General features: G+C 48.4%; 9 protein-coding genes across 9 annotated transcripts; 3 read left to right on the forward strand and 6 right to left on the reverse strand.

The window, feature by feature from the left end:
* Positions 1-150: 150 nt before the first annotated feature.
* On the reverse strand, positions 151-891 carry EDB93DRAFT_1254384 (uncharacterized protein; the record flags this gene model as incomplete). Its single annotated transcript, XM_041453603.1, has 5 exons — positions 151-203; positions 260-443; positions 491-534; positions 567-696; positions 748-891. 5 exons carry the CDS (start codon positions 889-891, stop codon positions 151-153), a joined length of 555 nt encoding a protein of 184 aa, XP_041303569.1.
* Positions 892-1,237: 346 nt separating this feature from the next.
* EDB93DRAFT_835296 (uncharacterized protein) lies at positions 1,238-4,244 on the reverse strand. Its single transcript, XM_041457644.1, has 6 exons — positions 3,907-4,244; positions 3,633-3,857; positions 2,996-3,582; positions 2,736-2,942; positions 2,063-2,683; positions 1,238-2,012 (listed from the first exon to the last, which is right to left on the reverse strand). Exons 1-6 carry the CDS (start codon positions 4,047-4,049, stop codon positions 1,381-1,383), a joined length of 2,415 nt encoding a protein of 804 aa, XP_041303570.1. The 5' UTR covers positions 4,050-4,244; the 3' UTR covers positions 1,238-1,380.
* Positions 4,245-5,359: 1,115 nt separating this feature from the next.
* Positions 5,360-6,611, reverse strand: EDB93DRAFT_1254386 (uncharacterized protein; the record flags this gene model as incomplete). Its single annotated transcript, XM_041453604.1, has 3 exons — positions 5,360-5,734; positions 5,809-6,030; positions 6,072-6,611. The coding sequence occupies 3 exons, from the start codon at positions 6,609-6,611 to the stop codon at positions 5,360-5,362; spliced, it is 1,137 nt and encodes a 378-aa protein (XP_041303571.1).
* A 548-nt stretch (positions 6,612-7,159) lies between these two features.
* EDB93DRAFT_1242610 (IMP dehydrogenase/GMP reductase) lies at positions 7,160-9,041 on the reverse strand (the record flags this gene model as incomplete). The annotated part of the gene is made up of 4 exons (XM_041452038.1): positions 7,160-7,184; positions 7,235-7,989; positions 8,027-8,358; positions 8,570-9,041. The coding sequence occupies 4 exons, from the start codon at positions 9,039-9,041 to the stop codon at positions 7,160-7,162; spliced, it is 1,584 nt and encodes a 527-aa protein (XP_041303572.1).
* Positions 9,042-9,115: 74 nt separating this feature from the next.
* EDB93DRAFT_1331178 (uncharacterized protein) lies at positions 9,116-13,709 on the forward strand. The gene is made up of 9 exons (XM_041455193.1): positions 9,116-10,190; positions 10,680-10,835; positions 10,884-10,988; positions 11,044-11,187; positions 11,248-11,410; positions 11,466-11,662; positions 11,717-11,861; positions 11,915-12,029; positions 12,068-13,709. Exons 1-9 carry the CDS (start codon positions 9,297-9,299, stop codon positions 13,572-13,574), a joined length of 3,426 nt encoding a protein of 1,141 aa, XP_041303573.1. The 5' UTR covers positions 9,116-9,296; the 3' UTR covers positions 13,575-13,709.
* Positions 13,710-14,499: 790 nt separating this feature from the next.
* EDB93DRAFT_835713 (uncharacterized protein) lies at positions 14,500-15,644 on the forward strand. The gene has a single exon (XM_041457646.1). It carries the CDS (start codon positions 14,639-14,641, stop codon positions 15,500-15,502), a length of 864 nt encoding a protein of 287 aa, XP_041303574.1. The 5' UTR covers positions 14,500-14,638; the 3' UTR covers positions 15,503-15,644.
* A 28-nt stretch (positions 15,645-15,672) lies between these two features.
* EDB93DRAFT_835445 (uncharacterized protein) lies at positions 15,673-17,213 on the forward strand. The gene is made up of 2 exons (XM_041457645.1): positions 15,673-15,775; positions 15,830-17,213. The coding sequence occupies exons 1-2, from the start codon at positions 15,754-15,756 to the stop codon at positions 17,116-17,118; spliced, it is 1,311 nt and encodes a 436-aa protein (XP_041303575.1). The 5' UTR covers positions 15,673-15,753; the 3' UTR covers positions 17,119-17,213.
* Positions 17,214-17,307: 94 nt separating this feature from the next.
* On the reverse strand, positions 17,308-18,144 carry EDB93DRAFT_1092595 (UbiE family methyltransferase; the record flags this gene model as incomplete). The annotated part of the gene is made up of 1 exon (XM_041446444.1): positions 17,308-18,144. One exon carries the CDS (start codon positions 18,142-18,144, stop codon positions 17,308-17,310), a length of 837 nt encoding a protein of 278 aa, XP_041303576.1.
* A 779-nt stretch (positions 18,145-18,923) lies between these two features.
* On the reverse strand, positions 18,924-21,245 carry EDB93DRAFT_1254391 (uncharacterized protein; the record flags this gene model as incomplete). The annotated part of the gene is made up of 9 exons (XM_041453605.1): positions 18,924-19,059; positions 19,110-19,287; positions 19,361-19,661; positions 19,712-19,819; positions 19,869-20,000; positions 20,049-20,132; positions 20,185-20,304; positions 20,356-20,677; positions 21,202-21,245. The coding sequence occupies 9 exons, from the start codon at positions 21,243-21,245 to the stop codon at positions 18,924-18,926; spliced, it is 1,425 nt and encodes a 474-aa protein (XP_041303577.1).
* Positions 21,246-23,736: the final 2,491 nt, after the last annotated feature.

A 23,736-nucleotide genomic window follows, 5' to 3' on the forward strand; every position in this document is an offset into this window, starting at 1 on the left:
TAGATGAAGACTTGGTGAACATAACCACAGTAAAGCTAGAAACTGACTTGTGTTCTTTACAATACGAAGCAGCCGCCACAACAGCTTGCGGGAAAGCCACTTCCACATTGTCCCATGTCGCCTCAAATATATTGCACGTTACATGTTTTGCTACGTGAAGTTATGAGATGTGAGTGCAGCGACAGGAGTATCGAGCAGCAAGTCTTTTGTAACAAATTTTCAGCCAGGGTCGTCAAATTTATCTGTTGAGTAAACGCACCAGTGTATTCCGAATGGGCCGGGATCGCCAAAAAGTCGACAACGCTGTCAAAAGAATGTCCTTGAAATGTAGTTTTTGAGATCGGAAAGTCTGGGATGATGTTGACCTCTGTCTCTTCATTGCGTATAACGGAAGCCAAGCGTAGTAAGAACATGTTCATTAATATGCGAGAGGCAGCTTCATTCTGAGGATACAATCATGAGCTGTTGAACAAGAACTAAAGAGCAGTACGAGCTCACCACTTTGGAGACACAGTTGCGAATCAAGCGTAGGAACTGTCTGGTGAGATCGATAGAGAATCAATTACCCTCAGTTTGTGCGAGACCAAGAGAGTCTATCTCCCTGCGCTTGTCAACACGCAGGACCAAAGGTTTTGACCGAATACCAAGTTGGTTGAAAATGACTTGATCAGGAAAATATATATGCTGCGTGCGCCTCTAAGGATGCGGTCAATTATGATTTGTTTGACTTGATCCACTTATTGGAACAGTTTGCAGCTTTTCTGCAAGCTTCTTCAGGGAAGGGAGAAGTTCCGTTTCGTCCAAATTGTCCTGAAAAGTATTCAAGGCAAGGAATAACCTACTCGTGTCTTCGATTGTGAGGTCTGATATCTTTCGCTTCTTGGAAGGCATGTTGATGCGTTACACATAGTCTGTCACTGTGTACAAAGAGGGTGGTAGCTTGATCCTGTCGTTCTCCCTGGCGTCTTTCTCTTGAACTCGATGCAAGCTAAAACATCTTTCAAGGAGAACGGCGCTGGAGGCTTTTCCATTGCATTCTTGACCATGTGAGCCTTGCGCTTCTGGCCGTCCTTTGTTGCGTACTTCTGAAAACATTACGAAGTTTAGAGCGAATTTCGAGAAATCGTTGTCGCATTTTCAAAATTCCCGTGGGAGCTTTTCCTTGATGAACCTCAGGTCTGGCCAGCAAGATAGCTTGCTGAAATATCAATGGCTGAGGATGGCATGGAGAAAAATGCAAGGTATTCCTTGGTATGAGGAATGAGTCCCTGCCGGTGAAAGTTTGAGACGATGACTAAAAATAATACGATCTATTTCATGGGTAACTAACGCAGGCAGAGAAACACAGAAAGCAGTATGTAGTGTAACAACTAAACAAAATCACCGTGAACGGAAAGCGTTGTTGAGCTCAACCCAGGCTGTGGAGTTTGTGAATTTTCCCAGTAAATTATCCATATCTGATACTGATTCCTCTTCGATAGTCTCCCCGTATGAGCCACCTGCCTTTATAAGCGATACTCGTCGACGTACACGTCGGTTGCAGCCTTCCATGTCAAGCTCATTGAAACAAGCTACAATGAAACACCAAGTCGATGACTTCACATGAGAGGGTCTGAAATCTTCGATATAATTGAGAAATGATTGCTTCTTCTCGCCACATGTCACAGCGTCGAAAGTTGCCCATGCATCGATGGGACGCGATCCAGCCGATAGAAGGGCTCCGTTATCGTAGCGCAAGGAAATCCAGGTAAAAACCCACATAAATGACTCAAGATCGTGGCGATATAGGTGTTTGACTTCACCTCGTTGAGCCCTTGCGGTGAGCAGATCGACAGCCATGAATGGTACCGTGCCCGTACGCTCGTTGCCCCGCGGACCCAGGTCATTCGCCAACGAAGAGAGATCGTAGTCGTTTAAGACACCGATCAGCTTCCCATCTTTCTGGTACCACATCAAGTTTCCAGGGCTAACATCACGATGATAGACCCCTTCTTTCCACAGAGTAAGGTGGCCTGCACGCCATGTAAACGAAGAGTCTCGTAAGTGCGTTCAAAATACGTACATAAAATACACTGGTACCACAGGTTGTCGTAGAGCTCCGTGATTGGCTTGAGCTTGGGGAATACAAGAATGTAGAGCACGCGACTGCCCCTGGTGGGTTCCGGAACACCGAGCGCGTCTCGGATGGCGGACGTGGGATTCGCGAACGCGTGGTGCCAAAGGAGCTCGGGAACATGGCCTTGGACAGTTGTGTGCCTCTCGGCAATCTCCTCAACCCTTCTCAGGATCTCCGGCTCGCTAGTCCGATCTGACTCTCCCCAAAATATCTTGGCCACCATTCCATCCTGGAAGTTGGCGTATTTCTTCGCAAGCGCTTCACTAGTGACAGGGACCACATTGGTGGCCCGTCCTTGCAGTCCGTAGTGCGTCACTCTGTCGTCGTGGCTGGTGTGGAGCAACAAATCCACCGTTCCAAGATCTTCATCCTCGATTTTGAATTCATGGCATCGCTTCCCCTCAACTTGAACTGGCAGGAAGTCCTTGTTTCGGCCCCAATCGTGAATCTCGAAGCGTTGCAACGCGTACAACAGTACCATGTATCGCGGGAGATCTTGAATGAAGTTGATGCCCGAGCATTGAACGGTGCCCTGGCGATCATAATACCAGATCCAGATCACATCGTCTAAAAAGCCGTGGTAAGAGCGCGACCAATCTGGATAAACCAACGAACCCACCGACGACGATGAAATTAATCAGATAATAGACGGCAAGATTGGCCGCGAACATTTCGGCAGCGTACAGACCCGTCTGGACGGTCACATCAAGCTCGTCAGAGTTAGCCTTGAATTTTTTCGCAGCTGATTGTAAAGTGTCTGCAGCCTTGCGCTTGGAGCTGGACCCACCCTTGGAGGGCTGTGCAGCAGTAAGACCGCAAGATTGAACTGCTGACACGCCGGTTTAGTTCGATTTTAGGATCAAAAATAAAATCACTTACATGCACTGTCGGACGCAGTTTGTATTGCTGGGGTATGCGAAGGGTCTGGTGACGGCTCTTTAGCTTTCAGATGACCCACCGGCAGATATTCTGGTTTTGTAGGAATATAGTCTGTCACTGTATATGAAGAGGGCGGTGGCTTAATCCCTTTCGTTCTCCCTGGCGTCTTTCTCTTGAACTCGATGCAAGCTAGAACATCTTCCCAAAGAAGTGGCGCTGGCGGTTTTTCCTTGGCATTCTTCACCATATGATTCTTGCGCTTCATGTCGTGCTTCTCGTTATCCTTCGCGTTGTCTTTCTCGTCGTCTTTCTGTCTGCCTTTCTGTTTACCCTTCTTGCTGCCTTTTTCATCCTCCAAAGGAGCGCATGCGCTATTCAAGGGTAGGATGACGATATCGGGCTTCCGAATTGATGTCACCGTCTGGTGGGTTTGGTACATGGGCATATCGTTCTGCTGGCAGATCATGTCCACCGCGGATACAGGAGCACGCATCCCGTCAACCTTGATCTCTTCAAGACAAGCGAGCGTGATATTCGTGGCCTCAATAAAAGGGCTGTAGAATTTGTTTTCTACTCCTGGACGTATGCTTGCCATCATTATAAGCGGGGAAACGTCCGATCGTGAAGGAGCACTCACTATTCATTCAGGGCTGTCTCGATGCCCGAGGAGGACATGCCTCCAGCAGAGACATCACCGTTACAGACCGGTAGAACTGCCTTGAGACACTTTTGCAGAAGCTCGGGTTGCTTCGTCTCCGGCGCACAAGACGCGCGCTGTAGGAGGGCTTGCAGCATGGCATCTGCCTTGCACTGCTTGGCCTGCTCGATGTCCCGCTGAATCCATGGTCGGACCTCCTTGACCCTTCATGGAATGTTAGGTGCTACTCAATAAGAATAAGAAAGGTGCGTACTGGACACCGACCAAGCCGATGTTCTCGCTGATGACCGAAGCCCCACGACTGTTTGGGGTGGACTCTAATTTACGATCACCTTCAGCTGGTGCATTGGCGCGTGGTGGAGTAGACGATGTGGCAGTCTCTCCAGCAGGGGACATGACGATAGGTGTTCAATGATAACTGTGGTGAGCAGAACTACCGTGACTGAGGTGGAAAAAAGTGTGCGGACAAGAAAGACGAATACTTCCTGCCTGCCTTATATCCGGTCGACCAATGTGGCGCAAATGGAGTGGTCCATCGATCAATCTGATGTGTCGGATGTGGATTGATGTGGCACAGTGGCGGTTGTAAACCTCTACAATTTAATTCGTGACTCCGACGCGTTCCCATCAACTCGCGCACGTGACCTTGACTGATTTCTCTGCACATTCGATTTCAGTCTCGTCCGTACCAATATATATCAGAGATCCAATACGCTATACTCTCAGTTCCTCAGAAATAAGAAATAATATCTATTGCAGCGCGCCAGGTAGTACGTATACTAGCACTTCATGGTGAATCTAAAGTAATTCCGCTATCTCAGGCTGGTGGCACGTCTCCTTCTCGGTTATGATCAACAAGAAGTTCTTCTAAGAATCTTGATTTTGGGATTTATGTTCTCAGAGTAGAATTCAGTCCGATCCTCGCGCCATGCTCAACAGAAAGAAGCCCGTCAAACCTATGACTCAGTCGCAGTTTTCTTGTATTCTTTTGTTCTTCAATAGTCACGCAATCGTTACTCCCCGCTTAAATCCCTGTGTTACATCGGCCTGCATGACATCACTGTTAATAGTCATTGCTGTGTATCTTGGGTGATGTCGGATAATCAATATATTTGATCCCTTGCAGGGGGGACCCTTCTTGTCTCATGCCCCCGCTCATATATTCCCAGTCGATCGATCTCGTGGCCTTGAGAAAGAGCAATCCATCTGGCGCTTGTGCGCCCTTCATTCCCGGACTCTTGAAGTAGCCTTTTGCGCTGTGTGTCATAAAGTGAGAGAAACAAAAGCGCACGGAGTCTTCGACACAGGATCGTTTTTAGATTAAACATGCGCAGGGCGTGAGTGGGATGTCTATCGGGCACGCGTGGCGTGGGGTAGGGACGTGCTCCCGCTTGGCTGAAGAGCTGATTTGGCACGTGAAGACTGCTGTGGTGCGGTCTCTTGCTTTGCGGTGATCTCAAGAACCGTGTCTATGATTTCTGGCCTGAGAACACATCGATACGATGGGTAGTGTGAACCACAAATCATGGACACAGCAGGTCTTTTGACGTCATGGCAAGTTGGCAACTATGATACCAGCGTATGTACAGCAACCTCAAAGTCCCTGTGACAGCCAGTCAGTGAAGATTTGGCAAGTATCTATATATTTGACCGTTTTGTAGCAGCAAAACACAGAAAACAGTATGTACCGTAACAACGAAAGAAAATCACTGTGGAGCTGAAAGGTTGCTGAGCTTTACCCAGGCCATACTCCCTGTGAATTTGCCTAGCATATGATCCATATCTGCTATCGTTTCCTTGGCGTCTAGCTGCTCACCTGATCCTTCCATCAATCGCTGCTGAACACGGCGAAGATGGCGAATGCGACTACGGCGATTGTAGGCATCTGTATCGAGCACTTTGAAACAATCCATAAGAAGATCCCATAAGGACCAACCTATGTCCGATTGAGAAGTTTGGAGGTCTGGGGGTTGATAACTGAAACAATCGAACAGAAAGAACAACTTTTCCTTGCCATATGGAATGGCGTCTAAAGTCGCCCACTCGTCAAGAAGGCGTGATTTCCCTGGTAGAAGGACTCCCTGCCTGTAACGCAAGTAAATCCAAGTAAAAACCCATATAAACGACTCTAGATCATGGCGGTATAGGTTTTAACTTCGCCTCGTTGAGCCTTTGCAGTGAGAAGATCGAGGGCCATGAATGGTACCGTGCCCGTACGTTCATTTCCCCGAAGACCCGGGTCATCCGCCAATGAAGATAGATCATAGTCATTTAAGACACCAATCAGTTTTCCGGTTTTCCTATACCACATCAAGTTTCTAGGGGTGATATCTCGATTATAGACCCCTTCCTTCCATAGAGTGAGGTGACTTGTATGCTACGTCACAAAGGGTTAAATAAATTGAATAAAACACATACATAGGATACATTGACGCCAGACATCAAAAAGCTCTTCGCCGTAAAGCTTCGTGATGGAATAGAGCTTCCTGAATACAAGGATGTAGAGCACGCGACTGCCCGTGGTGGGTTCTGGGACACCGAGTACTTTGTATGGCGGACGTGGGATTCGTCAACCCAGTGGTGCCAGGGCAGCTCAGGAATGTGCCCTTGGACGGTCGGGTGCACATTAGCGATCTGCTCAACTTTGTCGAAGATTTTTGGCTCGCTATTACGACCCTCCTCTCCCCAAAAGATCTTGGCCACCATGCCATCCTGAGGGTTTGGGTATTTTTTGGCGAGCGCCTCGCTAGTGACGGAGACCACATTGATGGCCCGTCCTTGTAGTCCGTAGTCTGTCACCCTTTCGTCGTGACTGGTGTGAAGCAACAGATCCACCGTTTCAAGATCATTATCCCGGATTTTGGATTCGTGGCATTGTTTCCCCTCAACTTGAACTGGAAGGAAGTCCTTGTTTCGGTCCCAATCGTGAACCTTGAAGCGTTGTAACGCGTGCAACATCACCATGAATCACGAGAGATCTTGAATGAAGTTGATGCCCAAGCATTGAACAGTCCCCTGGCGATCATAATACCAGTGTGACACAGGTAATCGAACCACTGTCATGGAGCTTGGTATCCTATGCACTTGCAGAATGTCAGTCGGAAAGAACCCAAATGTAGTGCCTTATGTGGCAATATTGACCTAGCCTTCTGCCTGACAAGCTATCCATGGTGGACTGACCAGTGGACTTGCCAGTAAATTTCAATGCTGAGCAGATTATCAAAACTTTCAATCCCGCGTTCGCCAACCATCAACAGGGATTGCTCCGTAGACCGATGGCCATCGCCGTCGGTCAAGCAAGCGTGCTGTGTCTGTTCCGTCTTTATCAGCGAAGGTCTGGGATGTAGTCTATAAGTGAGTCGTTGAACTTATATCGTGCGCCATGGTCACAGTTCCCCCTGATCAACAATGATGTACATACAATTTTCGACTGTTTTTATGCGTAGAGAGCAGGAACCTCGATGTACGGATACTGGTTATATGGGGTAATAACGCAAACCGTCGTATCAGGCATACAATCTCTTGGTATACCTGCAGAAAAAATTAGCGACACATCGCAACGGAAACTCATCATCACTCACGAATGCAACCCATGAACACCCCCCTCCACCTGAGCACTCGGCGTCCTTACCTCGAATCTTACACAACCATCCTTCACGCCTGCCTGCAGCTCTGAAACACTGCGCACGCCAATGTCCTGTAGACTGTGCTGAACACCGACGTGTAGGTATGGAATGAATGCCTTGACGCTGCCCTTGTCTTGGACGTCACCCGACACACCTTGAGCGACTTTGACAGCGGAGGCCTCGGAGAAATAGCGCGACATGGCGGCGTTCTCATGTGGCTTGCTCGAAAGGTGCGGAGCATGCTTCGTGGAACCGGGCTTGCCATTGACCTGACCAGACGCGCCAGGTCTACCCTGCTCCATAGCTTCAAGACTACCCATGCCTCGGTAGGACTTCACACGCTTCCCATCGTGGTAGAAGTACTCTCCCGGGGCTTCTGTGGTGCCTGCAAGAAGCCCTCCCATCATCACCGCACTTGCACCAAGAGAAAGTGCCTTGACAATGTGCCCGACATTGCTGATACCACCATCTGCGATCACCGGAATACCAAACTTGGATGCAAACTCGGCAACAGCAAACACAGCTGTGGCCTGTGGACGACCAACAGCCATGATCTCCTGCGTGATACAGATGGAGCCACTACCCATGCCGACGCGGAGAGCGTCTGCCCCGGCAGCAATGAGATTGGCAGCTTGCTCACGCGTGACGACATTGCCTGCGATGACCTCAAGCTTGGGGAATGTCTGCTTGATCCATTGGATCATATCGATCTGGAAGATAGAAGTTGCCCTGCGATGAGTCAAGTACGACAATATCGAGACCAGCTTCGACAAGAAGCTTGAGGCGCTCTTTGTCACTGGGTCGCGTGCCAACTGCAGCTGCGGCATATAGCTGCTTGCTGTTGGGGTCCTTGCTAGCAAGTGGGTAGTTTTGGTTTTTGAGGAGATCAGAGCGGGCGAGGAGAGATGTGAGACAACCGTGGTCATCGACAATTGGGAGTTTGCCCTTTTTGGAAGAACGGAGGATCTGATTGGCCTCTGCGAGCGTGACACCCTGAGGAGCGGTGACAAGAGACGTAGTCATGATCTCGCTGAGGAGTGTCTCAGGCGACTCAAATTGCACGTCGCGTGAGGTAACAACTACCAACGAGCTTAGCTCCCAAGCATCCCGTTTCTGAAAAATAAGTATTAGTTTTTCGATCACACGAACACGATGTGCGAAAAGAAAGATCAGATGGCCAAAATGAAAATGACATCCGCAAATCACAGGTAAAACCCGTTACTCGGAAGAACGAAGGTTATTGGTAAAAAGGTGTTCATCAAGGAGACGCATGTGAAATGCATAACGCACCTGTTATAGGAATACCACAGAAACCAAGACGTGCCTTGATGTCAAGGACATCTGCAACCGTACGAGTTGGAGAAAAGACGACGGGATCCGCGATGAAACCGTTCTCGTGCCTTTTGACGGCTCGGACCATACCCGCTTGAGATTCGGGAGACTGGTTGTGATGAATGACACCAATACCACCAAGCAACGCGAGACTAATGGCCATGTCGGCCTCGGTAACGGTATCCATAGGACTACTCATGAATGGGGTTCTGAGAACGACATTACGAGTGATTCTGGTATCGGTGATCACATCAGAAGCAGGGAAATCGATCTTTCCGGGAAGCATAAGAAAGTCGTTATAAGTGAGACCACCATGGACGCGAGAGTCCATCAGATCCTTGACGGAGAGACCATCTAAGCATTGGTAAGATGCCAGATGGGCGACAGCGTCTGAGGAGGATAGGAGAGTTGCTTTCGATGGGGCGGGCATTTTAGCCAAATTGACTATAAAATTTTACGATTCGTTATCACTGAGTATTTCTATCGGAGCTTGAAAATACCCTTGCATTCGATGGAGGCGTGGACACAAGGCAGCCTCAAGTGTCCTGGGCGTCTATTGAAATGACGCGGATATGATTGTGGAGCACCATAAAATGCACAATACACGCACCTCTGTGTCTTAGAGAAAGACAATCTCTCTAAAGTTTAAACTCGATCGCATTTAATACCATCAATCTCCAGTAAAATGTCGGAGCTCATTCCAATCACCACGCCCCTACGAGAGTTCAAAGGTCATGAAGGATGTATAGAGGCAGTCGCAGTTTTCCCCGATAACCGATGGATGGTCACGGGCTCGGAGGACAAGATGCTTCGTCTGTGGAACTTGGAGACAGGTCTTGTGTTGAAGAATATGGAAGGACATTTGGGTTGTGTGCGGAGCTTGGCAGTATCACGAAATGGACAACTGATAGCAAGCGGTGATACATACGAAGTCATCATCTGGCACGGAGAAACTGGCGAATTATTCACCCGCCTCAAAACCCATTCCAATTGTATTATGTCGCTTGACTTTTCTCGCGATGGAACAGTGCTGGCCACTGGTTCATATGACTTGACGACGATACTATGGAATACCAAAACCTGGGAGCAGCAAGGAGATTCAATCAATTGTCATATTTTTGTCAACTGCGTACGGTATTCGCCCTCTGGGGAACAACTTGCCATCGCAACATGCAACGATATTCAAATATACAATTTAGACACAAGAAAACGCGTCGCATCCTTCAAGGCTCACACAGAATGGAACTGCTCACTCGTGTGGACGCCCGATGGCACATGCCTCCTCACAGGCGGCAATAGTGTCGATCCTAGCATACGCGAATGGGACACAACAACCTGGAAGCAGACTGGTAATCCTTGGACGGGCCACACCGACCAAATCAATGACATTGCCATTCATCCTACTGGCACACTCGTCGCCTCCGCATCTGATGACAGCTATGTCCGTCTCTGGTGGCTCTCAGATGGACAAAATGTTGCCACCTTCAAGCACAGATTCAACATGAAATGCGTCACTTTCTCCGTGAACGGCAAACACCTCCTCAGTGGAGGTTACGATAGCATGATCTCAGAATGGGCAGTACCTCAGAGTATTCATTCAAAGGCAGGTTTCTGTCTCTGACTCATATACCACAACTTAAGCATACTTTCTGAAGATCCTAGCCACTACGACGGTCGATGATGCATACATAGATAGGGACTTATCTACTGCTGAAGATCTACTCACGCAAGATATCAACACCGATGCGAACAACCATACTTCCTGCGCCCATCGCTTAAAGGCATGTTTCCGTCCTCGATTCATATACTACAATTCGAGCATCTTTCGTGCAGATCCTAGCTATCACCGCAGCCCGCGATGCATGCATAGATGGTGACTTATCCACTGCCGAAGAACTACTCACTCAAGATATCAATATCAATCCGAACAACCATAATTCCTACGCCCATCGTTCATTCGTTATGGCGCGACAACTTAATTGGTACCAAGCCCTTCAGGATGCAATCAAGGCGAGACTCACTGACCCATCATCGCCCCTTACGACAGACTAACTCAAGGGTGATATAGTCCATCAGCATTCAGCCCTCATTGACAGGCTATATCTCCAAGGGTATTGCCCTCTGCGGAAATGGTCATGTCTTGGATGCGAGGGCAGCACTTGATGTTGCATCCATGTATACAAATCAAGATCCAGAAATCTTGTTTTTTCTGCTATTGATCAAGGTATGTTACAGTCGCCTTGCATACTCTCTGTCTCATTTCATATCTCAGGCAGTCGCCCTCTTCAATGCAGATCAATATGACGAGGCAAACCTGCTCCTCAAAGAACTCGCCAGTTGTCCGAATGCCGACACTCTCGCGTGTTGTGTCGTGCAAGTAAGTGTCATCTATGCTTGGTCATCAACACTCATCTTCACAACTCGCACATTAGGCATATCTACGCGTTCAACTCGGAATAAAAGCCTTGGATGGCGCACGTCACGATGAAGCCGTTGACCATCTCACTGCCGCTCTCGACTGCCGCGATTCATTATCGAAATCGAACATTCATGAAATATATGAGGATTTGGTGGTGGTGCGTTAAGATGATGCATATATGATGCTTCTCCGAGTCATAACCGAGTCCCTTGTCCAGTTCTTTGGCTGGGACCTGAAGTGCTTGTGGCAAAAGGCAAACCAAAAACGGTGTGATGCACTTCTTCGGGCGGGTAAGCTACAAGATGCCCTGAAATCATACCAACACGTGATGGCTTCGAGCGACGAAACTACAAATGCCGACTGTTTTGACTGGTCCAATGGTAGGTCTAGAGTTTTTAATGTTGCTCAGGCTACAATCACATATATTTCTCTCAGATTTCAAGCAAGAATGCAGTGCATTCTGCGCTGTCAACGGAGATGCCGCTTTCGCTGCAAACGATTACGACAAGGCTATTGACTTATACTCTACGGCAATTGACCTGAATTCTACATCCGATGTCGCCTTTGCAAATCGGAGTAAGGCAAAGTTGGGGAAAATGCTATGGGAGGATGCGCTCCTTGACGCGCAAAAGGTGTGATGGCATCTACGTTTTCATACCCCATGTTGACTTCGGCGATGGCCATAGGTCACTGAACTCAATCCTTCGTCTCATATTGGATACCAGTTGGCACACACAGCACTGCGTGGTGCGCAACGCTACGATGAAGCCATCGAGGCCTTCACAATCATGTTGTCGAAGTTGGATGATGCTCCCGAAGCTCAGATACGAGGTAAGCCATAGAACATTTCTGCGTCGTCTCGAAACCCCTATCTCGTTCTGCAGATCTACGTCAACAGTACGTCTGTCCATCGGAAGCAGAGGACGCTATTCGAAGAGTAGTTTGGATTGAACTCAACAATGCCCCCCTTCGTCTGCTCAATACCTCTACGGGTCTTTTGTGCGACCGAGCGGCACAGCTAAACTCTTCAAAACAAGTCCAGAGTACAAGGAGCTTTTGTCATTCACAACGAATTGCTCGGATCTCCAAATGGAACGCATCAAGGAAGTGGTGGCGATGCACTTCCGTTGCGTCCTACTATCACACAGGTGGGAAGAGATGGAGGTGCTGCTGCACGATATCCAGGACAAAGCCGTGTATGAGCTGAATGGACTTAGTGGCATCGCGAAACTGCAATCGTTCTGCAAAATTGCTCGTGATGCGGGGTATTTCTGGGCGTGGATGGATACATGCTGCATCGATAAGACCAACAACGTCGAGCTTCAAGAATCAGTCAACTCCATGTTTGTCTGGTACCGCCACTCAGCGCTTACCATAGTCTACCTATCCGATATCCCTCCTTCATCCCCACCAGGCGCATTGGCGAGGAGTGTTTGGATCGAGCGAGGATGGACTTTTCAAGAGTTCGTCGCTCCGAAAGTTAGATTTTATCAGAAGGATTGGTCATTATATCTCGAGGATCGCTCTCCCAACCACAAAGAGTCCCCAGCAATTATGAAGGAGTTGGAGGGTGCGACGGGAATAGATGCACAGGCCCTGATCTCCTTCCGTCCAGGGATGAAAGATGCTCGAGAGAAACTGAAATGGGCATCAAAACGTGTCACCACCATGCAGGAAGACATCGCATACTCGTTGTTTGGTATCTTCGGCGTTTATCTGCCTGTAATCTATGGTGAGAAGAAGCAAAATGCGCTCGGGCGGCTCCTGCAGGAGATCGTGGCCAGATCGGGCGACATCACTTCCCTGGACTGGGTCGGAGAATCGTCTGAGTTCAATAGTTGCCTTCCAGCCGATATCATTTCATATGCAACTCCGCCATGCTCCTTACTATCATTGTCTGAAGATGGCATTCAGACGGCGGTCTCTTCGTTGCGAAACATCGTGACTGTGGATTTGGCTTCGAAACTGTATAACCTGCTCGAGAACATGAATGTTCCCCTCTTCGGAAACTGCAGACTTCGTCTACCTTGCATCGCATTTCGTGTCACGGAAGTCAGACGGAGGCGCGGTGATACTGTTCATTCCATGTATGGAGTTAAAGCAGATGGGCTTCGGGACTTGCTGATCACCACGGACGAGATACTAATTCAGTTCTCGCGCGCAAGGCCCACTCAGCAGACATTCTTTCTTGTCCGTCCATGGGATCGTCGTCTCCTTGGGCTGCCTGACTTTGCAGAACAGCTGACCTTTGTAGATGAAGGGGAGAGCGTAGGAAATTGGTCCGAGTCCGAGTCTGCATTAGACGACACTGACGAATCGTCTAGCGATTCACCTGGAGAAGAGGGCTTGTCAGTTGACTCGGATGCTTACTCGCGATCATTGCGTTTGATGGTTCACCTTGGGCAGCCTTTCAGCGCACTCTTGGTAGCGCAGCAACGCGTTGGAGAATATAAGAGGGTTGCGTCGGACCATGATATCATTGCGCAGGTCAAAGACACGGCTTCGATTGACATTATGAACATCAGGACCCTAGACATATTGTAACTATAATACTGATCTCCGAGCAGTTTACGTGTGTACCTTGAGTCGACGATCACATTTTCATAGCATATACATACACTGTAAATAACATCGTGTAATGCCACTCACAAATACAAAATCTCAAAATTTGACATACAGAGTTATGTAAGTGCCTGCGAACGTACTAGGCTACACAAAGCGCAGAGAGCAATTATTAAATCTAACATATATAAGCACGGAGCGTTTAATCCCGCGACTTTCGAAAATGATGCGATGCTGTTTGCAACAGAGAATGAAGAGGAAAAGACAACGGAGAACGTAGTGTAGGCATCTCTTATTTTAATTCACGGTAGAAAACATCTGAGGGTGAACGGACTGATTGTTTCTTATATGATACAGATGATCCATCTAAGTGCTGTTTCAACCGGAGCTTGAACTACTCTTGCGCTTCCACTGTCACGTTAGCCCTCCGCCATCATCGAGATGACGGGTTATACAACAAGCAAGGCTCCTTGACTTCCATCCCTCTCAGCTTAGCTGCCTTTTTTCTTGCCATCTCTGGACAACCGAAACTTCATGAATACTTGTAAGCTACTTATTCAAGTTGTTGACAACGGGTGGTGTGTATATGATACGCAGACAACCCACAATATTCACAGTTATGCCTTTGCAATGCTCGTTATGCAATCGTTCTCGGTTCCCTTCGAATAGATTTTAGAATGATGTCAAACTCTCGAACCAGGTTGCGTCATGACCCACTTGCAGTTTTGTTTGCTGTTAGTGCGTATGACGAGCACGCAACGCGCATCGGTTGTTGTATTCGCGATTGGCACGAGTATAGCAACTATTGCATGTTGCTTGCAGACGTGTCATGAGTGCATGACCTGCAGTACTAGTGCGTCTTGATCAGAGATTTTGCTCACGTGATCTAAACACACTTCCTAGTCAGCCCTCAGGAGTCTGGATCATCGACTATGTCAGCCTTGCACCATTGGCTGGTCAGCCCACCCCGTCAGCCATGCACGCGTGGCCATACAAAAGACCTGGGCGTCTGTTCATGACACTACATCTTCTGGATTCTGCATCTTATGTTCTCCCCCCGATCTTCTATCGCCGCACTTAAAGCCTTCGCCACCGTTCTCCTTCTACCTCAGTTTCACTACCCATCAACCATGCACGCATATAACCATTCCGGATCCACATCGAGCTCCCTCTTGGCTCCACCGAACGCTTCTTTTATCGAAGAAGATATCCTATCAGCTGGAAAGGCGCGTATGCCAGGGCGGAAAGCTACACCTCGCCTGCGCACATCGAAGACAAACATACCTTTGCTTCCTAAACCTCACTACAGAGAAATTCCGAAAGCACCCAGACCCGACGTCCACGTCTTCCTCCCTCCACCATATAGCGAGTCTACATCCTTCCTCACCGTTCCAAATAACACACCTGCGACCACGCCACCTCTGCCTCCACTCAGTAGCAGTAGCAGCTCAGATGATTCTGTTATACTCAGTACTCCCAACATTTTTTCTGGCGGTCGATCAGGACTAGTGGGCCTCGGTCTCGAAGGTCTCGAGGAAGGGGGAGGCGGGGTATTCAACGGGCTCGGAAGATTCAGCGAAGGCTTTAGGACATCCGAATCTTCGCCTGGAGAAGAGAGATCCAGCCAGGTTCGGTCGAAAGAGGTTGTACGGCCCAAAAAGAGACATGACGTGTTTTTCCCGTGCCAGCACCATTCTAGGTCGCTTTCGCCTGTGTCGTTCTTAGCACGTGCGCTTCCCAACACTGCGCTGATGCAGCTCCGGATTCATTGTCGGAATGATAGCGGATCACCTACGCCTCATATGAAGAATGATCCTAGTAGGAGCACGGTGTCGACTGAGTTGAAGCGATCTGCTGGGATTGAGCGTCGGGCATCGTTGAGTCGGTGTGGTGGTAGTGGATGGCGGTAGTATAGTAAATATGGACAAATAAGTTACTTTCGGTTGTCAAGGAGATGAATGCACGTTGGGTGCGTCCTTGGAGAGTACTCATTCAAAAAGTCATTTTGACTTTTCTTTCTTTCTTTTTTTGTATTTTTTTTGCCTTTCTTTCGAGCAGACATAACAGACGAAGCCGGTCTTTTGTCTAAAAGGAAAGGACAAGCGAAGTTGACGAGGTACTTATATAAGTATACTGCCACGACTAAACCACGACCGTCCAAATGACTAGTAGTACGCAAAAAGGTATGTAGACGATGATGACCACGACGAGGACAAGGAGGCTAAATAATAGTTTAGATCAAGCTGCTCTACGTTCTTCTCCTCCATTTCCATCTCCAGGTTCTTCATTTCTACCACCTCCAACACCTGGACCACATGAATTCGCTCGTAGGAAATCATCAAAGAAAGATCTTGAAGACGTTACTACCGCTGCCAATGGCCTCAACAGCGGCCAGGCCACACCAAACGGCGCGGTAAGTCCCCAACGAGCGTCTCTGGCTTTCTTCCGCTCCTTCCTTCCACGCTTTATCATTTCCATGCTGAACGTTCCTCGTTCTCTCTTCCACCTACTACCCTTCCAGGAATCAACTCCAACAACAGAATCTCCGAATACATCTTTTCTAGATCCTCCTCGTCGACTATTCGACTCCCACGATACAGAAGATCACAGCCACCGTCTAAGCACTCATTCCGTCACTTCTCTTACCTCGTCCCGTCCTGCGCCACCATCACCAGCAATCTCCCGTCGTGCATCAGGCCTATCCCGCACTTCATCGAAATCTCGCTCTCGCCCAGTCTCAGACGCCAATTCTCGCTCACAACGTCCCGTATCCGCAGCACTCTCCCCCAATGCAGCACTTTCTCGCACTCCCAGTGGACGTCGTACGAAAGATATCCTCAGCATGTCAGCAGTAACAGAGATTAAAGGCAAAGAACCTGAAACAACACCCACCGAGACCAAAATTCTCATTATAATCCGTGACTATGCGTTTGCGCCTTCAGATCCGCGATTCTCTGGTGAAGGATCGAACGTACCCCGTCCAAATCGTCCAAACGTTCTTGCCCGCCGTTTACGCGGGTCGTCCTCGTCGACGTCCTCTTTGACTTCCACGTCGTCGACAGAAGAGGATGACGAGCAGTGGGAGGATGAGAATGATAACAATGGTTGGGGAGGTTTCAAGTGGGGGTTTCAGAAATTACAATCTGGGTGGGGCCTTGACTCGCATTCCTCCTCTTCTGAGGACTTTCCTTCGAGAACTGACTTTGCCCGTAACTTTGGAGACGGCAGTGGCGATGATGAGAGTGAGGTGTATGAGGAGCCAGATGAATTCCCGCAAAATCAAGACGATGATGAGGAGATGGAGGGAGAGCCCATGTTATACCCTGGCCTTTACCGCGCATTGTATTCCTTCGAGCCAGAAGGAACTGCAGAGATGAGGCTTGATGAAGACCAGATTGTTCATGTTGTCGGACGAGGAGGTGGAGTTGGATGGGCGGTGGTTGTGAAAGAGGACACTGGTTCGCATGCCCTCGTACCAGAGAGTTATCTAGAGGTCGTCAAACTCGATGCAGACGATCAAGACTGAGAGTTCGTGCAGGCACGGGCCACGTGGTTTGTATCTTCTATCCATCCTCGTTCTTGCGATCACTTTCTTACGCTTACTATTTCTCTTGTGTGTGGAACCTTGTCATTTATCTGCTGCATCGTTTGTTTGCATTACATTTTCCCGATATTTCTGATAATAACAATCAAATACATGTATATCAACTGCCCATCAGTCGACGCGACATATGATTTCACCGTGTAGGATTGCGAACCAGCCATCCTCTGATTTACCCCATTCCGTCCATTTATCTGCTATTCTATTCAACTTCTCCTCGTCCACAAGCCCACTCTTGAGTGCCGTCGTCTTGAAATTTGACGAAAGCGTCCTATCAGCCCAAATCCGACTCCACCACTCCCGCTCGTCAGGGGTACTGAAACACCACGTGCCAGCTGAAGTCGTGATCTTGTCTCTCGCGAACCCCGCTCCCAACGCCCAAGCCACCAACCTCCTCCCCGCATTAGGTTCTCCCCCATTAGCACGTGCCACAAGCTGATACGTATCCACCCACTCCGTCATCCCAGCAGAATCAGGAAACCAAGTCATCCCAGCAAAATCCGTCTCTCTAACAGCAACGATCCCCCCAGGCTTCGTAACAGCCCTCATCTGCATCAAAGCCTCCGATACCCTCTCCCGATCGATATGTTGCAACACCTGATGCACATGCACGATGTCAAATTTACGGTTGTCAAATATCCCTTCTAGTTCAAATATATCCCCGATTTTGAACTCTACGTTCGTGATCCCTCGCGATGTGGCTGTTTCTTGGGCTTGAGCGAGGATGTCGCCTGGGGAAGGTTCAATGCCTGTGATGTGTCCTGTGGGCCCGACGAGGGTGGCGAAATCGAGGGTGATGGTGCCCGGCCCACAGCCTATGTCGAGGATGTGCATGTTTGGTTGGATGTATGGCAGGAGGTAGGATGCAGAGTTTTGGGCGGTGCGCCAGTTGTGGGAGCGTAGGACAGATTCATGGTGTCCGTGTGTGTAGACCACGGTGGTTTCTGGCATACTAGGGTTCGGCGTTGCCGAATCTGACCTTGCTTGCCTGCGTGGACCCGGATTTTTTCGTTGCGTCGCAGTGATATTCATGTCAGAATAAGATAGACCTCATTCAAACACCACTAACATCGCATATGATGTTGTCTCGTATTCCAAGTAACTGCACTGAGCCTATGATCAGCCGCTCTGATAATTTATTGATATTTATTATTGTTTATTATTGGCACATAGTCCGTCAGATTTCGTCGGATCTATGAAGTACACCGCCAACTGCCGAAAACCTCTCACACAGGTTGAAAAGTGGTACCCCGTAGATGACCTAATAACAGCCCCGGTCCAATGGTGTTCTCGGCACCTCTTACTGAGCAATATGATATATATGTAAGGAAGTACGGGAGTGAAGGGACCGAGAGACCTGCTTATGGCCTACCAAAAGAGGTATCAGAGGTGCCGGGGATACCCTGGCGACCAGACCTATCACATAGGTTGGTTTCCATAGGTTGTACATAGCTCTCCCTGGTATCAGACATACATAGAGTCACAGGTGTCTGTGATGTCTGCTCGACATTTTGTGCATCATCCTGACCTTGCAAGCAATTATTACTGCAATTAATTATGCATATTTTTATTTGTGCTACCACCATCACATTGAACATCCAAGCAAATGAAGCAGGCCACGAAAAACATTCCATTATGACGAATTGGATACAGATGTGATTAGTAGGTGGAAACGAGTGTGGTATGTATGTATATGTGCACGGATAGGTGAATAAGCAGCGGCGACAGAATCACTGATCCTCGTTCCACAGAAGCTTATTCTGGATGGTAGTCTGCCACTGAGGGGTGTTGCTTGCGAGAAGTTTAGGAATAACCATGTTGCCAGGAAATTCAGCAAGGTCCTGCTGGAAATATTCCACCTGGATTCTTGGTAATAATGAGTGACCGTTTGCAAGGTATGATAATAAAACACCTACTGCTGAAATGCGGTTTCGTATCCTGTATTTCCACTCTGATCAGCCGCCGCCTCCTCCTTGGCAATTTTGCGAACATTTTCGAGTGAAATGTCGACAAAGTCCCAAAATTTTCCCGTGCTGAAAATGATAGGCCTACCGTTGTCCCCAAAGCCAGAGTTGTCTGGGTGAAGCGGCCGGCCTGTTTAACATGGTGGTATCAATGCCTTCATTATCTTCAAGCTCATAGTCCTGGTCTGCATCTCCATTCCCACCCAAGTGCTCATCCAAGCTGTCAGTCCCAGCGAAATCACCATTGTCATCTGTAGCACATGTACCTTGGGTTTCCCCATGTTCATTGGTCACCGATGTGCTATCCAGTGGTATACCATCATGATCCGCCTCATCACCATACAACTCACGCTCGATGCTGTTGATGTCAATGCCGAGCTGTGGTCCGATTCTAGCACGGATAGCTGAGTGGAGAGATGGTATGAGTGAGTCCGAGTAGAGAGCCTTGAGCGAAAGAGTCTTGTGGTCACTGATACCAATCATGAAGACATGCAAGCAGCACCGCTAATGTTGAATGTGATCATCCTATAATATCTGATACAATGAAAACATACCAAAAAAGCGACCCTATTCCAATGAGCGGCGTCAACCTCTATACAGCCGTGAGCAAGCGATTTTGATGTGTCCATTATGCTCAGGTGTTTTTGGATAGATGAGAGCAACTGAGTGATAATTTGAGAATTTTCTAGCACAAGGTACTAAGGCACATACCTTGGACTTCATTCCACCTCGGATTGATGAAAGAAGATCGCTAACGGTTGTTGCGAATATTGCGCTGAGCTCTACATCCTCGAATAGTGATGAAGGAACCTTGAAGATGCTGCTGTTTTCCTTAATAAAGGTCTGTTACAGCGTCAGTCTCATGAGATAGTCGATACCAAAGGAGGTTACCGAGATGTTTGGGAGCGCGTCCGTCTTATATGCAGTCAGGTTGGGTGACAGGAGACATGCAGTCAGACGATTTTGGAGGCCAGACTGCATAACATTAAATTAGCCTGGCGACTTGTAGTGTAGAAATTTAAAATACCTTGAAGTCCTTCGAGTTTAACAACTCTTTGACATCAGCAAGCATAGCAGCCTTTCGAGTCGAGTCCATTTTCATCATGCATACTTTAAGATCAATAAGCATATAATATATTCCACTGGTCTAAAAAATTAAAATCAGAGAAGAGTATGCACATCAAGCAAAGCGACTCACATCAATGAAGTCAAAAAGACCCCGTTCTGGAACATCATTCTCCTCAGCCACTTTCTTTGCATATGTCTTGAGTCGTTTTGCACGTGAGGGTGTCAGCACAGTTGGATCGCCCAGGCCAGCATCAGAGTATGTCCTTTGGCGACGTACACCAGCACTAATAGGCTCCTCGAGTGAGTCATCAGACAATTCAGGAGAGCGTCGAATGCTGCCACAATGTCCAATGCCAGTCTGGCCTTGTGAAGCAGATGTTTTGAATGTGCCGAGTGGCGATCGTGCTCGACCAATATCTCCTGCTGCTGCAGAGCCGCATGCAGAAGAAGGTCTAGTTCGATCAACTCGAAGCCTGCCTGACGTTGAGGTGCTCCTTCCTCGAGATCTCAACAAATTAATGTCTGGTGTTAGCAGAGAACTACTACCACCTGTTACAATAACATTTACCTCTATTATATTTTTCTTTTCTTGTAACCATGCCGCCGACTCTAGACTCACCTAGACTCGGCTATTCTCTTATCAAGCGGGCTGTCCGCACTTCTCTTCTTTCTGATTGTAACATAGATACTATCTTGCGCCGCATGGCAGTTTCACCTATCTTTACTATCTTGATAGGTTGTACTCTTTTTCCTATCTCTGTTACCTTTCTTGTCGCAGGCTACGCCGCTTCCTTTTACCTATATAAACCCTCTGTACCATAGATGTATTCCTTAACTTAATCTACTGGGTTTTCCCCCTTGAATCCTGATCTACTAAGGTCCCCACCCTTAGTAGCCTGAACTCTGATTCTAAGGCAGTCACTCACTGTCTTAGCCTGAAACCTTTGATTGCGGTAGAAGTGCTAAAACCACTCACCGCTTAGGCAGAAGTGCTAAAACCACTCGCCGCTGATCCTGCATAGAAGCCGCGGCTCGTGCAGTAGGAACCACCAGAAACCTTCCTTGTATTAGGAAGGCCGACGAACTGTTCGCCCGACAGGTCTATCTTGACCGGCAACAGCAGAACTATCCCAGTCGTAACAAAAGATTAAGTTTCTCACCCAGTACTTGTTTCCCAACAGTACTTCGACACCATTGATTCGATAACCGCGAACATCCTTGCCGCCGCATTTGGAAACATGTCGGGACCCTCCGCTTCATCCAGTGCCACCGCCGCAGCAGTAGCTGCATCCGCTTATAACAAGCCAGTTGAAATCAAAATCGGAACGCCACCGATCTTTGATGGCAACGAGAAAAACGCAAAAAGCTTTTTGCTCTCGGTTGCCGCCTACCTTGATATTAACAGTGAAATCTACAACACTGACAAGAAATGCATCATCTTCGCCACTTCTTTCATGAATGAAAAGTCGGCATTAACCTGGAAGGAGGACTTCTTGACTCTAGCTCAAGACACTACTAGGCTAGACAGAAACAAGCAACCCATCGGGTATGGAACGTGGGAAGAATTCAAAAAAGCTTTCCTTAAAGCATTCACCACGGGAGAAGCAGCCACCGAAGCGTGGATCAAGCTTAGGACCTTCAAGCAAGAAGGGTCCTTAGAAGAATACATCACAGAGATAAGACATCTCTTCCAGTTGACCGGCCTGCAGGAAGAAGGACCGAGGGTCCACTTCTTTACCGCCGGATTGAAGTTTGGAATTGCCAATGCTATTTACAGAGCAGGCAATATCGCATTAGACTTTGAAGGAATGGTCGAGTCCACTAGAGAAATGGACAACGCCTACCAGCAGATCCTAGCGCTGAGGCCCAAAACCCAGCACCAGACTCAGAAGAAGAAGAACCGATTCGGACCTGAAAGGTACCAACCGCGAGGAGACAGAGACTCTATGGAGGTCGACCGCCTCTCAGAGAAAGAAAGGGCCGAACATATGAGAGACAGGCAAATGCTTCATATGCCACCAGACTGGCCACAGAGCCAATGATAGGGAACACCACCCAAAGGAAAGGAAACCGGCCCGTGAGGCCAAGCATAAGGAAGAAGAATCTGACGATGAAACTATGGATACCCGTAGGATGACTAAGAAGGGGGATTTTTAGAATGGAGGTCTGTATCGACGCCAGTCCCTCCCATTCCAGTTCGCACTGTACATCATGTTGGTAATAAAGAAGAGTTACGTGTCCCTGCCACTCTCCTCCCAACTAAACGTGCGAAACCAGTCGAAACCACCGTAGTCATCGATTCCGGCGCCGCCGGATCATTCATCAGTACCGAATTCATCGACTATCACGGAATTCGGACCAAGAAACTCTCGAAACCCTTTACCATGGTCACCGCTGACGGTAGTGACTGCCGTGGCGGGAAGATTAGAGAATATGTCGAACTCGGCATCAAGATTGACAAGCGGGTCATGTATGGAAAATTCAACGTGACCAAGCTTCGAACCAAGGACAACATTCCTCCTTGGATTCCCCTGGCTGAAAGCCATGAACCCAGACATCAACTGGGCAGAAAACTGTCTCACCCTCAACGAGACCCCAAGATCCTAGAGAAGTAGAACTCTGGATAGATCAAGAAAGGAAGGACGCAGGCTTCAAGCCGCTCTTCAAACCAAAGCCTTACCCCAGGAAGGCCCCCAAGAATATCTTGCACCCCAAGAAGGTGCCTATCAAAGAACCAGCGACCCCCAAGAAGGCGCTGAATCCCGAAACCCCGACTTCGAAGAAAGTCCCCATTACTTCTGAGCCTACCCGCCAGAAGAAGGAAGAATTCCGTGCCTCCATCGAGGAGATCCCCGATGAAGATGAACCTATCCCGCACCTGAACCCTGATCCAGACGAAGAAGATGAGGGATTAGAAATCCCGAACTTTGATCAGAAGCATGACGCTTGGATAAAGGATAACTTCGCACCAAAAGTCGAAGAATTGGCCTCCTTTCCCCTTCACCGACGATGAATTCCTCATTGAATACTCCCAGGACGCCACCGCAGTACGCCTGATAGAGAATTTGGATTTGGACACTCCCCTTACCCGCGACGGTACATCGGCCTTTGAAACCAAGAAAATGGCAAAACCCCCCTCACTTCCTGAATACCTGAAGACTAGCAATAAGTCCCAGGAATTAGCCATGGAAGGTGAGATCGAGAAAAAGAAGAAGACTTTCGAAGAATTAGTCCCTTCTTACCTTCACGACTTCGCCGACCTTTTTGCCAAAGACGGTCTTAACTCTATGCCACCTCACCGACCCGGTATTGACCACAGGATTGAAACCAAACCCGGATATATTCCCAAATCCTCCAAACTCTACCCCTTATCTGAGAAAGAAAGGGTCGCGGTCAAAGCATTTATTGATGAACACGTGAAAAAGGAATTCATCTCTCCCTCGAAATCCCCTCAGTCAAGCGGCTTCTTCTTCGTTGGAAAGAAAGACGGATCTCTACGGCCTTGTCAAGA

This window comes from Suillus bovinus (genome assembly GCF_016758785.1).
Source record: "Suillus bovinus strain UH-Sbo-P2 chromosome Unknown EDB93scaffold_73, whole genome shotgun sequence".
NCBI lineage: Eukaryota > Fungi > Basidiomycota > Agaricomycetes > Boletales > Suillaceae > Suillus > Suillus bovinus.